The sequence below is a fragment of the Lutjanus erythropterus genome, chromosome 9 (genome assembly GCF_056507025.1).
Source record: "Lutjanus erythropterus isolate fLutEry1 chromosome 9, fLutEry1.hap2, whole genome shotgun sequence".
In the NCBI taxonomy this organism is placed as follows: Eukaryota; Metazoa; Chordata; class Actinopteri; order Lutjaniformes; family Lutjanidae; genus Lutjanus; species Lutjanus erythropterus.
This window is the reverse complement of record NC_139325.1, coordinates 18,637,138-18,654,430: the sequence shown is the minus strand read 5'-3', so window position 1 is coordinate 18,654,430 and position 17,293 is coordinate 18,637,138. Positions and strand designations below refer to the sequence as shown.

The window sequence follows — 17,293 nt, the reverse complement described above, 5'->3', positions numbered from 1 at the left end:
ACTGTTACGTTGTGGGGAAAAAATGACTTATGCTACCAAGGGGAAAATCCAGAGCTTTTTTAAAATATGTGGACATTTTTTTTTTTTTAAATATCTTCAAAGGCACCAACCAAGAGGTTTGCTGAGTACTTGAAAATGATAATAATAATGCTTTTTTGTTTTGTTTTGTTGTGTTTGTTGGTTTTGTTTTCTCATGTGTAGGTAAACCTTAAAGTATATCTGTTGTCTTAATTTGAAAAAAATCAATAAATAATATATATTTAAAAAAAAAAGGTCACCATGACCTCTGATGACCAAAATCTAATCAATTCAACCTTGAGTCCATCTAGTCATTTGTGCAAAGTTCAAAGAAATTCCCTCAAGACCTTCTTGAGATATAACATCACAATAATGGGGTGACCTGGAAAAATGCCGCTGACCATAAAATCATAAAGGCATAAATGTCAGAAAAGGGTTTTTCAAGGTTTTTTTTTTTCAGAAATTCTAAATCACAGGGGTCTTTCAGCATACAGTCATTAATGAGCACAAACAAAATTACTCTGATCAGTCCAGTACTACTTGCCATTAGCTGAGGACAAGCTGTAGGTCTGTTGATCACACATGCACACACACCTACTCACTGGCAGGGATAATGAGGAAAAGGGTGGGATGAACATTTATAGTATTCTGGGAAAACTGAAGTAATTTCCGCTGAGATACCCTCCCAAAAAGATTTCATTACAGGACAAAACCTCAGACGATACACATAGGAGAGAGTGTGTACTGGAGAGACCTGGGAATTGAATTTGCTTTTATACTGAAGATAAAAAATACATCATGCATTCTCTTTGTATCCAAGCTGTTTATCTTTGAATAAATTGAGACATGTATTATATTTCAGTTATTTGTCAAGAATTTGAGGTTTGAGTGTATTTGCTCATGTCGGACGTGGAGCATTTCATTGCATCACTTTAACGTGTTATTTGTCTGTGATGTGTGTGTATTCAGTGGGATCAACACTGAACATTTCAAGACATGCATCACTCAGCTTTGTCATTACTGCTGGAGGTCACTGAAACTCTCCAGTGAACACCTGTCTTACAGAAAAGAGATTAAACATAAACAAATATTAAATTCACAACATTGTTTGTTCATTATATAAGTCACTGCCACGTGTCCACTGCACCCTGTCCAGCTCACTGAGGAGATCCAGATGTGGGCTGTGGGACAAACCCTAAAACATCCAACCTCTGGCCTGTTGGAGCCCTCAGCAGACACACAACAGGCCCTTTGACGGGGGAAAAGCCACAGTTCAATTTGCAGGCAGTTGTAAAAAGCCTGTAAAATTATTTGTAGTTTGGTAATTGTTTAAAGTGGCATAGACAGATGCAGAAAATTGATAAAGATAGAAATTATTCAAATGATCTTTATTTGACACAACAGACACACACACACACACAGCACAGATGGACAGATAAGGCTCTGCTGTAATTCGTGGGTAACCTACAAACATGTGGAAACCGAGTCATGCTTGTCAGAACGCTGCTAAACACTCCACTATCCATCTCTCCTCAAAAGCAACACAAACGGCTGTTAAACATCTGTAAAACATTTGTTCTCTCTGAGATAAGATTTCCCAATTCACTGCGGGTGTGTAAAACACAACAGTCTGGCCAGGGCTCAGAGCTGTGAAGAGTGTTTTGTGGTGCTGCACCAAAACCAGTTTCTGTACGGTGGATTTTAAGTGTTTTTCTGAGTATTATGGACGCAAGAGGGGTTTTCTTGGTGTTTTGCCTTCTCCTGCTGGCACACTGCACATTCCAGCAGACCACCACCAAGAAAAGAAATGGCAAGAAAGGTAGGACTTGATATTAACTTGACATAGCAAATGAAAACAATATCATAGCTTGTTAAATCCATGAATAACTTTTACAGAACTGCTGAAGTATGTGAGAGTTCATCATGGATACACACAGTGTTTTTCCTCTTTAGAGTAAATTTAGCATTTCTTTCCCTTCAACAGACTCTGCAAACAATGCTGCAATTGAGGAGCTGAAGAGACAGATTAATGACATTGTTCAAGAGCTGAATTTGCTGAAAGAGCAGCAGGCTTTACAGACAGGTATTTTTCCTGCAAAATGTACCACACAATTATAATTTTAGGAATATAATGTGTTGTTTATGAATGTTGTCCCACAGCTATTTAGTGTGGAATCAATTGCATATATTTTGTTCTTGTTCCATTTAATACTGGCAGCTGTCTGCAAAAGAGATAATACTCCCCTAAAAGTAGAAGCAGATGAATAAAGCATGGTATTGTCAGCATAAAGTTATATCTTACAACCATTATCAAAAGAGACAATATTGATAATATACAAGATGAAAAGTAAAGGGCCTAAAATTGAATCCTGCAGCACACCATTAGTGACCTTCAAAAAGGTGGAGTGAGTTGAGTCAGCAACAAAACATTAAACTGACACTTTGCTAAGCCCCTCCTGTGAACAGCAACTGTCCAATCATAGCTTAGCTTTTCATCCCGGCTCTCTTTCTGGGGTGATGTTGGTCTGGCTGGACTTATTTCCTTACATTAATGAGTGTATTTCTGTCATCTATTGTTTACATATACACACTCAGGACTAATGTTATCCAACAAGCCTTTTACTTGATCATGTCTGGCATCATACAAAATGTTTCCCGCCAATACGCCTTTATCGGTGTGTGCCACTTTCACCACTGTAAATAGCATATGTGCAATGTGGAAAAGAGTGGAAAACTTGACAGGCGTAGCAAAAGTAACTAAAGAGGGCGGGCTTAGCAAAGGGTCAGTTCTATTTGCAAGATAGATTGTAAACCACAGGCAGGTGTTCTGTTCAAGACCAGCACCTATAAACCAATGAAGTATATTTCACAACAGTACCAACATGCCATATGTAAGACAGAGCAGTATTTAAAAACTTTAAGATGATAGAGGGACAAAAATAGACCATAACACCTGAGCCACACTGACTGTCACCTAACTCCCCCCTCAGTTTGTCTGCGGGGCACTAAGATCCTCGGCAAGTGTTTCCTGGCTGACCCGGTGAAGAAGACCCTCCATGCAGCCAGTGAAGACTGCACCGCCAAAGGAGGCAATCTGGCCACTCCTCTGTCAGGAGATGAGAACGACCAGCTCTATAGCTACGTACGTCAGAGCATCGGCCCCGAGGCCCACATCTGGCTGGGCATCAACGACATGGTGACCGACGGCCAGTGGGTGGACCAATCGGGCTCCAGCGTGCGCTTCAAGAACTGGGAGACGGAGATCACTTTGCAGCCTGACGGAGGGCGCAGCCAGAACTGTGCCATCCTCTCCATCACCGCCAACGGGAAGTGGTTTGATGAGAGCTGTCGAGCTGAGAAGGCCTCTGTGTGTGAGTTCAACATCGTCTGAGGGCTGTTTGTTTCCTGACATCAGCATCACTTTGTGCAGATAAACATGTGAACATTACAGAAGAGTGAAACATGTAGACTATCAGGTACATTTATGCAATACATTGAAAATAATGTTCTGCATCTTTCTTAAGCTCACATTTTCTTGGCCAAGCCATTCAGATGTCAGCTGACTTCACACTGTGGTCTGAGATACAGTTTGTCACTGATAAGCTAAATGCATGTAAAATATTTAACATGCATTCACTCACTCGTACAAAAACCGAAGCATATTTTATAGCACATTCATCAAGGTAAACACCACTGGATGGCTTGTCTTTGGGAGACCAGAGATGGCAGTAACCACTCCAAGAAGTCATTCACCATATTCACATGGCGGCCATTTTCCTCTGATGCGCAAATGTTGTACCACTCTGTTCCAGGTTGTAAGTCATATAAACATACAAAATGTGATGAATTGTTATCATGTCAGTGATTCCCAATTGTTTAGCAACTGAAAAGACAGAGGATACTGAGAATCTGGAAGGAAATAGAGCCATATTTCAAGGTAAAACAACTCTTTTCATAGCTCATTATCTACCATTAGCCTACAGCTACCATTAGCAACCACTTCCTATCTAACCATTTGATAATGTGACATGATAGGAAAGATGTAAACTTATTCTGAAATATCAATGGAAAAAGTCATTTATGCCTTTCTTATTGTATTATTCAACACTACCAAACAGTAATATTAGTTTACTTAATGCTAATGTTGGCTGTTGTGTAACGGGTCATCAAATGGGTGGTTTTATGGGTTAATTGGAAGTTGGTGACATGATAACAATTAGACCTGGAACACAGTATACAACAACATCCTTTTGATAACAGCATCTGAGTGTGACATCAGAGGAAAATGGCGACCCTGTGAATATGGCAAATTACATAGCTAACTTTTTGAATGAATGCAAAACACCTGATTAAACCAGAAAAACTGCAAGTATGTGTTATGTAAGTCAAACTATTGTATCCACAATACAATTAACGGACTAAAAAATAATCTTGATAAAATTGTCTCATCTGAAAATTATTTTTTTTGTCATGAAATCCAATTTGGTCACAGAGATGTAACACTTCTCCCATCAACTCAACAAAGAAATGGTGTTACAACTAACCCAGTGTTACAACACTCCCCAGTCTCACTTAAATATTTTTATGTCATCTGCTAATCAATGCAATAAATCCTTGATTGTTTTGTTTTGTTTTTTGTTTTATTATTGAATATCAATCATCATCACCTTTTCTGGGGCACTTTCTTTATTTCTAGTTCTGAATGTCAAGCTAAGTTGCTTGCGTTACATTATATAATGTTAATAAACATGTGTCTGATCAGCTGTAGCCTTTGCTTAAAAAATGCTTACATAATAACCCACAAAAAATGTTTACAACTAATAAAAACATCCCAAACTCTCTTTGTTTTCGGCTGCTGTCTTTTTTCACAGTTGTTTACATTCAGTCAGTGGGGTTAAAAGGTCACAAGTGTACCTTTCAAAATAAGACTGAAAAACTTTTCACTACCAAGAAAATGGTACATATTAACAGAAAAGGCCAGGAGTATGATAGCCAGTATCATGAGGATGATGAGGATGTCAGGATAGTAAAACAGGATATGTGTATGGGTTCACAACAAACATAAACATTAACATAAAAAAAATATGTTCAAATTTCCAAGGAATTTACTACAAAACACGCTGGAGATTTTCCTGGAACTGCATTTCTATAAACATCAGATAAGTACAATGTCTTATCTCCACCCGCACACTGTTTGCATGATGAAAACCTAGTTTTTCTAGTTTACCCGCCCAAAGGAAGATTACATCAGATCAACATGTTTGAACGTCTCCATGGACATCCGCTGATGTCAGCGGCAGTGTATTTGCGGAGTGCATGTCCTCATCTCAGTTACTGTGTCTTAGCCAAATGAATTAATTTCACATTCAGAGAGCAAAAATGACACTTTATTTCTTCAGGGACAACAAGGAAGTGGTGGCAACTTTGAACTTCGTCTCCCTCTGCAGGTCATTTTCTGCACTGCAGCAGCATAGTTTTACAAGACAAATACACAATTCATTCAGTCCATTTTTACAAGTTGGATTGTAAAACTGGAAGCCAATTCTACTTTAAATAAGACCAGGTCACTTTCTGGCATTTTCTTAGTAAAACAAATGTTGTATTTACTACGCCAAATATTGCTTTTAATATGCAGTGTAGTTATTTTCTATCATGTAGAAGCTGTTTCATTTTACAAAACAAAAACTGTAACTTGGTTAGGACTTAGGCTGGTCCGAGTCTGTCTTCACAACAACACATGAAAAGATCCTGCGCACTCACCACACACTTACGTTAAATTACATGTCTCACACAGCCTCTCTTTTCAAACCCACCTGTAATTAATAAAAAAAACTTAGGCAAACAACAAACATACTGACATTTCTTTGTGGGATGTAACTTTTTGCTCACAGACTGCAATTAACTGTATATTTATACACATATTATGTGTATATGTTTAGTTTCATGTCATTTAGAGCAGCAATTAATCAATTAGTGTAAACTATTACATTAATGGCCAAGTATTTTCATAATAAATTTAAGTTTAAGTCATTTTTCAAATCATTGTTTTCTCTGATTCCAGCTTCTTAAATGTGAATATTTTCTGGTTTCTTCACTCCTCTATGTCAGTAAACTGAATATTTTTGGGTTGTGGAAAAATAAAGACATTTGAGGATGTTATCTTGAGATACTGATTAAAATGTTCACAATTTTTTGACAATTTATAAATAAAACAACTGATGAATTAATCAAAAAAATCCAAAGATTGACAATGACAATAACTGTAATGTCATTACAGCCCAGCAGAAGGGGTCTGTGGTCTTCAAAATAGTTAGAAAAATATGGTTTCTGACTTAGCGATTCTCAGTCATCATAATACACATGTACAAAACAAAAACATCACTTAGCTATCAGCAGATCAGTCTTGAGATTCCCAAAAGTATGGGTCCAAAAAAAAAAAGAAAGAAAAGCACTAATTTTTAATCTATACCCTTCTAGAATAAAAACGTAGGAAAACAACTGTATCATCAGGGGTATTTTGACCTTTCTGTAAGGCACATGTATGGTGGGATGATGCCATATCTAGAGGTCCATGGCAGGTGCAAAAGCAGTGATAAAAAGAGAGAAAAAAGTCCAGGCACGAATATGCTGCTGTTGCAATCTCCTGCAATACAGGCCATCATCAGGCCATCATGTCTTGATGATGCTATAAAAGGTTCAGTGTATTGCAACAGAAGTGGCGTCCTCTCTATTCAGCTTAATGATAAAAAATAAAATAAATCAGCATGTAAACAGCACACATTTTCTCCTGTATAAACATCCTCAATATGTACAAAATATCTCAAAAAAATATTCATTCCCTTAAAGCAACATATCTCTTTGTAGTGGCAAAAACTGGTGTAACGAGGCTGATTATGTTCTGTTTTCCAAACCAAACGTGCCTTCATCTGAGATAAAACAAGGTAACAGCTGCAGGCAGGTTTAAACAGGGTTATTTTATGTGCGTGGCTTTGGTGTGAAGCTAAGCTCAAGTGAAAAAACAAAGGCTTCTTGCAAAGGCTGAACATCAGGTAATCACACAGATGCCAGAGAACGAATGTCTCCAAGTTCAAGTAGGTCAAGTGAAAAGCAGAAAGCCCAATCCAATCTTCTCCTCAGTTCCCTCCCTCCGGCTCCAGCCGTGGCCCCAGAGTCAGAGAGTGTTCCTCTTCACTCTGGTCCTCAGTCTGGTAAATCACATTGTCCACCAGACGTTGTTCACCGTGGCTCGCAGGCCTGATGGGAAGTGGAGGAGCCTGTTGAGATGAGCCCTGAAACTGTTGTTGAACTTGCCTGTCACTGGCGACAGAGTCTTTAGAGACCAGTGGCTTGTGTGAGTCTGTGCGTCCAGTGAAAGGCTGGTACGTGTCAAACTCTCCGTAGACGCCAATCTCTCTGCCCTTTCTCAGCAGGTGTGTGTAAACCAGTGTGTCTTCAATGGAGGCGTACTCGTGATCGCTGATGTCATCGCGTGTCTCTGGGAAGCCGTTCTGTCCTGGCAGGAAGATGGTGCCGTTTGGATTGTAGATGGACACCTGATGATTCAGCTTTTTCTTCTTCTTCCTGTTGACACGAGACAATAAGAGTTTTATATACAGCATCTCTTACAGCTGGCAGTTGAGCAGTTAAGTAAGATGATTTTAAATGAAGGGGGAAATCTGACAGGAATTTGAAATTTGAAAAGGCAAACATCACTTACAAAATTACAAATAATTAAATATATAGAATAAAACAGAGTAAAGGCACTTACCTAATCACCACACAGACCACTACCAGCACAATGACAAAAATGACCAACAGAGCAGCCACCACACTCAGGATGATCGTCAGCAACAGATCTAAATGAGAGAAAGTAACGACAAAATACAAATGTTTCATTAAAACTTCCTGTCATCAATTATATGTACAATCCTTGTAAATTTGATATAAACATCTGAATCCTGGAGGTGAACAAATATTATTTTTTTTTATCCCTCATAAAAAGATAGAAAGCACACTTTTTAAGTCTGTGCAAAGTCATAAAACAAAACAGAGTCTTCAGTTGAGGCTGTACTTGAACTAAATGCTCATGTCAGTATGTTCACATGTTCACTGTGACAATCCTAACATGCTCATGCTAATGTTTACCATGGTCATCATGTATGTGGGGTGTGTTAGCATGATATCGTCTGATAATTAGTTTAGGAATGACATTAGTTTTGCAGGTATTTGGTCATAAACTGAAGTACAGAGATTTTTCACCGCAGCCATTCTGACATGAATTAGTGGGGTAAACACGAGCGTGAAGTGTCAACTTATCCATTTCCATATTCCTCATCATTCATAGTCCCCCTGTGGCAATCTTTGGTTATTTATTTTTTAATTGAGAAACTGCTGTTACATGTCACAATGCCAGAACAGAAAATCAGTCAACTTGGTGAAGTGGGCAGATTCCAAGGTCTGGAATCAGGCAAGGTGAACACAGGTGTTACTAATGATACTAATTAAGGTTTCGTTTCTGTCAGAGTCAGGGTGCTGCTATTGTGCATGTTGGCTCACTGGACAGGCTCTGCTACAGTAAATGCTTAATTGGTATCATAAGTAACACCAGTTTTTACACTACCATTTTATATCAGTATGGCTGCGGTGAAAGAGATCTATTGAACAAAAAAAAAAGTTTGATCTGATGATGATCGTGTCATAGAAAAAAATCTGAGCATCAGTTAAGTTGTTGTAATTAATCCTAAGGAGGAACATGAGGGTCTGTACCAGATTTCATGGTAATCCCCTTAATATTTGTTTGGGTTATTCAGTCACCACTGAGTGCTGCTCGGCTCGGCAGAGCAACCAATTGATGTTGTCATCCACAGCACTGCTGGCCTGACAAAAAAAACATCCATGATTCTGTTTCACTCAGAAAAATGATGGATCATCCAAAAAACAAACTATGTATTTTACTGAAAGAGTCAAACATTGGTATTCATAATTTAAGTTTCATGTTATCTACACTGTATAAACAAGCAAGATGAAGAGTCTACAGCCATGCTTGTTAGCAGGTCTGTGTGAGCTAAATAAAATAAGTACAGCATACTAACATGCTAATTTAGTAAAAAAAAGTGTGTACTGCTGCAAACAGTATGCATGTAACTGGGACATATTACTTTGTCGAAACATTGCGACTTGAACGTTGCTCATTCATCTGTCACAGTCCACAGCACAAAGATGGAAATAAAAAGAAAAAGTATTTGGAACCTACTTTACTCTAATTAATTAATTAATTACTAAATACCAGTAACTTTATTTTGGTGTGCACATTTTCCATACTGTATACTAAATCTTGTTCTGGCATACTAAATACTATGGTTGTATGAGTATTGGAACACAGCCATAATGTTTACCATGTTAACAATCTTGGGTTTGTGTCCAGAATGAAACCCTACACCTGCGAAACATCTTACGAGGGATCATTTTTAACCCAAACCAAGATCTTCTCCTACTCCTAACCAGGTGTTTTTAATCCCAAAACTTAAGTAGATCTACAAAGTAGATCACAGGCTTGTCACAGTATAAAAAATAATGAGTTTGTCCAACATACAGAATAAAGAAACAACTAGTACAAATCTTGGGTTCCAACTTGACACAGTTTCATCTTGGTTTAGAGTTTTATCATCTTAACATTTGCCAATTAGCACTAACCATAAAGTACAGCTATGGCTGACATGGACGTCATTACTTTTGCAGGTATTTCATTATCAACATATTGTCGTCAAGTGTTGACCGGGTTAAATTTTATCTAAGGGGACTGTGGATATCTGTATCAACAAATAGCTGTCGAATAACACAACACTTTTATCTAAAAGATGATGCCAGTGTGATCCATTAAAACATCCAGTCCACATCCAGACCTTTTTGAAGTCTTATGGTTTACACAAAACTATAACGACTACACTACAAAATGTCCTCTTACTCTTGCTCTTCTGCAGGGTGACCTTAGTGATGACGCTGAAGTCTCCTCTTTCAGGCATGCAGTTGGACATGTTGAGGTAGAAGCTCTCGGAGACGGTGATCTCACCCTCTGGCTCCTCGTCCTCCCTACGGCTGTAGTCCTCCTCTCGGCGGCTGAACCTCTGCACCCTGATGTTGGTGTGGCGGTTGCTGCACTTGGGCTGACTCATATTGGCAAACATCAGGCGAGCCTCCATCTTCGGAGGAACAGAGACGATCCAGGAGACGGTGGAGTACGACTGCATTCCTATTGGCCAACCAGGAGTAGCCAAAAGAACAGGAGTGTCTCTCTTTGGAGATACGGTGAATATGTATCTTTCTGAACAGAAATTAGAGAAAAAATTATATTACATATCAGTGAAAAACATGCATTTTAATGAATATTTTATTTATTCATTTAATTAAACTGAAGCTGCTTATTACCGGATATCTCCTCTTTCATTCTGGCGTACAGCACAGGCTTAATAGATCTCCTCAATGCTTTACCCTCCATGCCGAACACAGTGATAGACACGTTGGTGTGGATTTGGACCTTCTGTATGGGTCCCTGAGGGCAGAAGTCTCCAACAGGAGTGCCGTCATGTTCGGACACACTGATAATCATGCTGTCATTGCATCGCTGTCCAGGTAGGGACTGTTTCAGGTTCCCAGTGGAAGACGTCAGCTCCACGGTGCCGTGCTGAGGAGGACGGAGAGTCCAGGTCACTTTGCGCAGGGGGGCAGGGAGGCAGGTCGGCAGCGGAGGCACCGACAGACGAGTCGGACTCTTCAGGCAGTCTTTGAGCTGAGCACACCCTGACAAGACAGAGCAGCTGATTTAAATCAAAAAGGGGCTCAGAGATGAGACTGAATTTCTGCTTTCACAGGGAATTAAAGGGTTAGTTCACCAAAATTACCAAAGAAAAAGCACTTTCTCATTTCTGGTACTTGGTAACCTTTGGCATTAACCAGTATATATACATTAAAATAATGCATTTAATAAACTGTTTATAACATACTTCAATGTAAAAGATTGTGTTTATTAATGTGGAAGCTGGTGTACAAATAGATAATGCAGGACAACACAGCTGAAATAATATGAAATATGTCATCATAGGTAATGTTATATTTGTTTAAATGTTTTATTTGCTCTAACTGAATATTATTAAACTGGTTTTATTTGCTTGGAAATTGTTTTTATGATAATGACAATAAAACTTATTTAAGGGAAAATTCACCTCTTTTTATGTGAATGTCCAGTCAGTGTTGATGGTAATGCAGATAATGGAAACAATAAACTCAGTGCTGCTGTATTGACTAAGAAAGGTGAGTTATCCTGCTTGTGGAGCTCCGCTGCCAGGAAGCACTGCACACAAAATTCTGACGTCCACGCCCAAGTTGCCATGTATCACCACCCTAACCTATACAGCAATACTATATACAGCAGTACGGAGGCTGTAAGTTTACTGCTATTACTTTGTTGGCCAAAACATGGCATTAGGTACTAAAAATACTCACTTACCACACCTCCTAGCTACCCAGAGGAGGAGACAGGAAAACTAAACTGAAACAGACTGAACAGCAACAGATTTTGCAGCAGGAGAACTCAGTTTAAAAATATAGCACAAACCATATTTACTACCAACACTGATCGGACAGCCACATAAAAGTGGCGAACTTGCCCTTTAAATGACAAACTGGCATCTACATTATGAAATTAATTACATCAGTGGTTTCCAAACTTTTTGTGACATGCCCCCCTTCAGAAGCCAAAAAAAGTTCACGCCCCTCCACCCCCAATTAAAATAGGTTTCAAGCTAAATTTTAGTGACATAAAGATTAGCATCATAGCATCAGTAACCTCTTGTTTTGTATTTCCTCTACATAAATCATATTAATTAACAATGTTTTACTCTACACGTCTCCCCTGGTCATTCACCTGGTGCCCGCCAGTTTGGGAACCACTGAACTACTCTGAATGTCTGTGGGTAAGACACTATATTATCATGCTCAAATAATTACAGGCTTCAGATTCTGTCAGTCTCTAAATGAGGCCTGGAGCACCTCTGTTGTGTACCAGCACACCATGAGATGACCAATAAAATACATCATATGCTTTCCAAGACGAAAACAGCAAAAAACCCTCAGTCAGTCTCGTTAGGATATGTTATATTGACCCAAGTATGGGGAGCTGTAAAAACAATTCAAGACTTATTGTCCATGCCCAGGGAAGCCTCTGGTGAACAATGAAATGTCAGATTACCTATGACTCTCATGGCGGTGACTTCTACGTCTTCAGGCAGGCAGTCCTGGAAAGACAGCTCACTGTTTGATGTGACTGTGATCTTGTCCTTCAGCGCAGAGTTTATTTTCATCTCACAATCAGGGGCCGCTCTCACCTTCTCAATGTGCAGAGTGAGGCCCTCCATTCTGTTCATGTCCACTTTACACGACACTACAGGAAACAGTGCAAAAAGATTTCTTATTTTCCCTCTCTCTCTTTCTGTCTCACACATTCATGCAAATGTGTGGGCAAATGCATTTCAGCTGAAACCATCACAAACATGTCCAACAGAAATTTGCATTTCAATTTGACTGATAGAGCTGAACATGATTTCCCGATCACTGTATGAGGTGATTCCTGGTGTTGTGCCACTGCTGTCAATCATGACTCAGTGATGAGGCAACCTCAGAGATCCCCCAACCTGAGACCCGAGGGCGCAGATTAAGCCCACGAGGCCCACTTTCCACGTCACTGTGTGATTACTCACACACACTGACTGAAGCTCAAAAGAAAAGTAAACTCTGTCACACCCCTGACTAATGAATCTGAGCCCTTGTTGTAACACGACAGGACAACGGAAAATAAAGATTATTTATATTTAGTAATCACATGCCTGCTACGACATGTAGGGGAGACATCAGTAATCCCCTGAACTACTTTCTGAACAGAGAAAATCTCCACCAAGTCTAAACAATTGCTCCTGTGTTGCTCCTGTCCAAAAAGACTGAACTGCTTTTTAGTTGTAAAGTGAGCAATCAAATAGCTTTTGGACACAAATTTTGTCCAGTATACTGTATTTCAAAGTTTTTGTCAGTTGACATGTTACATTTCCAATGATAGCTGGACAGTACTCTTTGTGTTACCTCAGGACGTCTTTATGCTCTCTGTTAATTCTCTGTGGGTTCATTATTGCAAGCGATATCTTTCACATTATACATAATCACTTTATCCATTGTTAATATAAAAATATTAATTATAGCAGCTTTAAATTTCAGTTGAATAATCATTTGACCCTTTAAGTCATCCTTAGAAATAAGCCTACATATCAGTTAGTTTTATAGGTAAAGAACAACATATTTGAGATCCAGATCGGCCCCAGAATCAAAACTTTTCTTTGCCGCCTAGAGAGCAATCTGACCACTTTATTGTAGAATTATTTGAGATGTGTAAGATAACATCTGCAGAGGGCCAAATACATAATCATCTCACCACAGGCCAAAGTTAAAACTGTGATGCCTTTAAAACCAAGGGACAGCAGACCTGCAACAATTATCAATTAATTTAGTTCTGAAATGTGGTTATTTTAGGGTTTCTTTACTCCTCTGTGACAGCAAACTGGATATCTTTGGGTTGTGGACAAAACAAGACATTTGAGAACATCATCTTGGGCTTTGTGAAACACTGATGGACATTTTTCACCATTTTATAGACTTAACAACTAACTGATTAATCAAGATCAATCAATCAAGTGACAATAAAACAATTGCAGATGATGTACAAACCTGTTGAACTTGTACTTGAAGAAGAGACCCTGAGGTTTAGGGATAGTCCAGAAGAACCAGCACGTCTTCTGTCCATCTCGCAGTTCCTCAGCGTCAGGGAAAAGTTTCCCATCTGTTCTGGCTGGGGGTCCATCAGCCTCAGCACTGACGCCCCTCTCCCTCTGCTGTGGTACTCCACTGCTGTTTCCTTCTTCAGACAACGTGGCTGTGTGAGCCTTAAGAGCTGAACAGATGTCTTGTGTTTGTCCGGGACCTGAAAGTACCACTCCATCACGTCGTCATCGGGAAAGCTTTCCGGGAAGTTCGGAGAGAGCAACTCTGCGGACGAGGTCCCTTTTGGTAACGTCAGGGTAATTTTGGCCAGAGCTACGACAGAAAAAAGACACAAACAACAGTCAAATAAAGATGACTGAGACAGTAGACATCAAAGTTATTCAGACACCAAAATTTAAAGTAACTCACATTTGATTTCCTCCCCGACAGACACATCAAACCGGCCATTTTGCAGCTTCTGCCCTGCTGGGACATCCAGAGAAAAGCTGCCTTGATTCAGTATCTGAATGCTGCTGATTGGTCCTGTTCTGCAGTATTTCCCCACAGTCACGTCCCCTGTAGTCTGGAAGCCCTGCAGGGTGTAGCTGTGTCTGTCTGGACAGCTCTCAGATGCATTTATCTGTCTTAGACCCATGCTGGTGAAGTCTATTTTGAACGCTTTCGGCGCAGAGGCCTTCAGGTTCCAGGTGAATCTGCGGTTAAAATCCAGCAAAGGAAGCGAGCCAGAGTCGGCCTGTACGATGTGGCTGTTGCACGACTTTGGGGTACATTCTGAGAAGAGAATATGACTTCATTAAATATTACTGAATAAACCCACCCATACTGCATTAGTCCAGAAAGATACTTAGATGGTAATTCAAGAACAGCTTTTATTTTCACTCACGCTCTTACCAATATTTCGTACAATTTCCACGGTGAATACATCTTGAGGTTTAGAGCAGTCAAACTCCAGTGAAACCGGAATGTTGTCTTTTAGCAGTAGGGTAGTATTACATTGTGAGCGTCCAGGCGCAATGCACACTTTGCAACCTTTGACCTGACTGCTACTGATGATGATGCTGGAGCCTCTGTCAGGGGTGACAGTAAACTCCTGGACCCCTTGAAAAAAAAAAAAAAAAGCACAAAGCATGAAAACTTGAGAGAAATGAGGACTATTAACATATGAGATTTTCACTACACGATTATTGCAACCCAAAGAATTCACGATATTATTGAGCTATGTATGGAAAGTTTGAAAAAAAAAAACAAACAAACAAAAAAAAAAAAAACAACATTTTTTGTACTTTTTGTAAGCTTTTGTACAGTTATGGTTACAGACTCTCTGTCCACCTCCAACACTTTAATTGTGGTTGTAATTCATTTGCCAAAAAAGACACAAAACACACAATAAGCAAAGCTAAAGATAAATTTGACGAATAGATTTTTTAAAATTTTCTACAGGTATCGAAATAACATTATTGTGAATTCTTTTGGCAACAATAATCATGTTGTGAAAATCGGATATTGTGACGGCCCTATGTGTGCTATTAACATATCAATATCAATTATTTTATTTTTTTTAAATATAATGGTTCAATACCAGAATATTGTAAGGGAGAGTGAGAAACCCCCAGATCAGACTTAAATGTCACTAAAAACCAGAATATGAACAAGTGTTGCCATGTATTAAATATAAGCTTTTATTCACAGTTAGAAAGTCACAATGACTAACGGCATTGAAACAGCTTGGCTTTACTCCCTCTATGACTAACCAGGCCTTTGCTGAGCAAACAGTCATGTTCACACACACACACACACACACACACACAACAGCACCTAATATCAGCTCTCTATTGTCTCATATATCCTGCTTCACACTGTATTATTTTTCTGTCTATATATATCTATAAATGTTTCTGAAGACACACAAAACACGCACAACCTATCATTTGACACATGACACATCAGATTAGCTCCGGGAACTTTTTGAGGATTCAGTTTAGTCATGGACAAAAACAACAAAAACTGAGACTACAACGTCCTTTCGTTTCTGTTCTCATCCTGATCTGACCTGACAACTTCATTTACTCTGACAAAACTAATCAGTACATTCATTAAAGTAATTTAGCTCCCAACAATTCATCAACACGCATATGAGCGATAAACAGCACAACAATAAATGGCTTAGAAATAATAAACAGCATAATAACAACGTCATATAATTATGTGAATAAGCAGGTCCATATTTAAACAGCAGATCTTCCACTTCAGCGACATTTCAGAGTAAAACTGTCCTGCTGGTTAATAATTAATCAGTAACTTACCTGATACAGTGAGGACGATGACCGTAAGAAGTAAAATGTGAAGACTGGCTGTTAATAAGGACATGCTGTCCTATAGTGGAGGTCCTCTATAAATTTGATCCTGAGGGAAATCACTGGACATCTGCGCATATTTCATTGCTTCACGCCCAGAGCTGCGACCTTCATGCGCCACTTTTTCCCTCGTTTACGTAAATCTGTGCTCTTAGCCGTGAAGACACGACTGCACCACTTCCTTAATGTGTGAGTGTGTCAGAGGTGAGGGCGTGTTGAAGCAGCAGGTAATGTAAGGGCGTGGCCAGGTCCGCCATTTTGGCAGGTACATTCAGAGTTCATTCATGCCTTACATCCGTGATTTTTTTTTAAAGATAAAATTCATTACAGTTGAGTTATTTCTGTCAAACAACTAGTTAAAATAAATAAATAAATAAAAATACAGTTGGACATGGTTGTATCAATAAGAATTGATTTTTAAACCTGATTAAATCATGGCTCAACTCTAAATTCGACTTTAGATGCACCAAATTTTTAAAGCAGGTTAAAACTGAGAAAAAAAAAATAAAAATGTCAGTTTAGTTTTGACTCTAGACGTAGTAATTTAATTTAGTTAATTAAATTTAATTTAGTTGCACCAATATTTGAACTCAATTTAATATGTAATACAGTAGCTGTTAACTTTAAACATACATTAAGGAACCGTTTGAGATGGACTGAGCAAAATAATCAAATTTTTCAAAGAAAGTAAAGGGACACACTCAGCCCAACTGAGTTTTAAGATGCATCTCCTCATTATTTCACTGGGAGTTGTCTGTTTTTTAAATCTTCAAATATCTGTTCATTTCAGCCAACCAAATTTTGCTAAAAGGAGGAGAAATTAGAGCTTCTCTGCAAAGTCATCATGAGTAGGGTTAGAAACTTTTCAGCTCCTTAGCGAACAGTGGAACTTTTTTAAACAATGTTCCATTTTAGCTTGCTAGCAGTAACATTGTGTTATCTTTTTAGCTAGTTAGCAAACAATGTAACAATTTAAACAAGTAACATTTTGTCAACGTTTTATCTGGCTAACACTTGTCCTGACAGCACTTATTTATTTAAAATTTGGTAATCAAGCATAACCTTATTGATTAAATTCTTAATTTCAGTTTACATTAATA

General features: G+C 38.8%; 2 protein-coding genes across 3 annotated transcripts; one reads left to right on the top strand and one right to left on the bottom strand.

Annotated features, from left to right (window-relative positions):
* Nucleotides 1-1,398: 1,398 nt before the first annotated feature.
* On the top strand, nucleotides 1,399-3,550 carry clec3ba (C-type lectin domain family 3, member Ba). Of its 2 annotated transcripts, XM_084725651.1 has the most exons (3): nucleotides 1,406-1,837; nucleotides 2,003-2,101; nucleotides 3,009-3,550. In XM_084725651.1, exons 1-3 carry the CDS (start codon nucleotides 1,741-1,743, stop codon nucleotides 3,407-3,409), a joined length of 597 nt encoding a protein of 198 aa, XP_084581777.1. In that variant the 5' UTR covers nucleotides 1,406-1,740; the 3' UTR covers nucleotides 3,410-3,550. The 2 variants fall into 2 exon arrangements, with proteins under 2 accessions (XP_084581778.1, XP_084581777.1); XM_084725652.1 differs by lacking the exon at nucleotides 2,003-2,101 and having other exon boundaries at nucleotides 1,399-1,837.
* A 2,381-nt stretch (nucleotides 3,551-5,931) lies between these two features.
* On the bottom strand, nucleotides 5,932-16,375 carry cdcp1a (CUB domain containing protein 1a). The gene is made up of 9 exons (XM_084726326.1): nucleotides 16,143-16,375; nucleotides 14,731-14,937; nucleotides 14,248-14,610; nucleotides 13,786-14,151; nucleotides 12,263-12,454; nucleotides 10,444-10,815; nucleotides 9,983-10,339; nucleotides 7,787-7,874; nucleotides 5,932-7,599 (listed from the first exon to the last, which is right to left on the bottom strand). The coding sequence occupies exons 1-9, from the start codon at nucleotides 16,204-16,206 to the stop codon at nucleotides 7,152-7,154; spliced, it is 2,457 nt and encodes an 818-aa protein (XP_084582452.1). The 5' UTR covers nucleotides 16,207-16,375; the 3' UTR covers nucleotides 5,932-7,151.
* Between the last annotated feature and the right edge of the window lie 918 nt (nucleotides 16,376-17,293).

Excerpts from the sequence above, each read along its gene's own strand:
- cdcp1a (XM_084726326.1), bottom strand. The coding sequence starts at position 16,206 with ATGTCCTTATTAACAGCCAGTCTTCACATTTTACTTCTTACGGTCATC. Across the intron at positions 14,611-14,730 it reads GGAAATTGTACGAAATATTG|AATGTACCCCAAAGTCGTGC; the intron begins GTAAGAGCGTGA and ends TTCTCTTCTCAG. Across the intron at positions 7,600-7,786 it reads GTGGTCTGTGTGGTGATTAG|GAAGAAGAAGAAAAAGCTGA; the intron begins GTAAGTGCCTTT and ends TCGTGTCAACAG.
- clec3ba (XM_084725651.1), top strand. The coding sequence starts at position 1,741 with ATGGACGCAAGAGGGGTTTTCTTGGTGTTTTGCCTTCTCCTGCTGGCA. Across the intron at positions 1,838-2,002 it reads GAAAAGAAATGGCAAGAAAG|ACTCTGCAAACAATGCTGCA; the intron begins GTAGGACTTGAT and ends TCCCTTCAACAG. Across the intron at positions 2,102-3,008 it reads GCAGCAGGCTTTACAGACAG|TTTGTCTGCGGGGCACTAAG; the intron begins GTATTTTTCCTG and ends CTCCCCCCTCAG.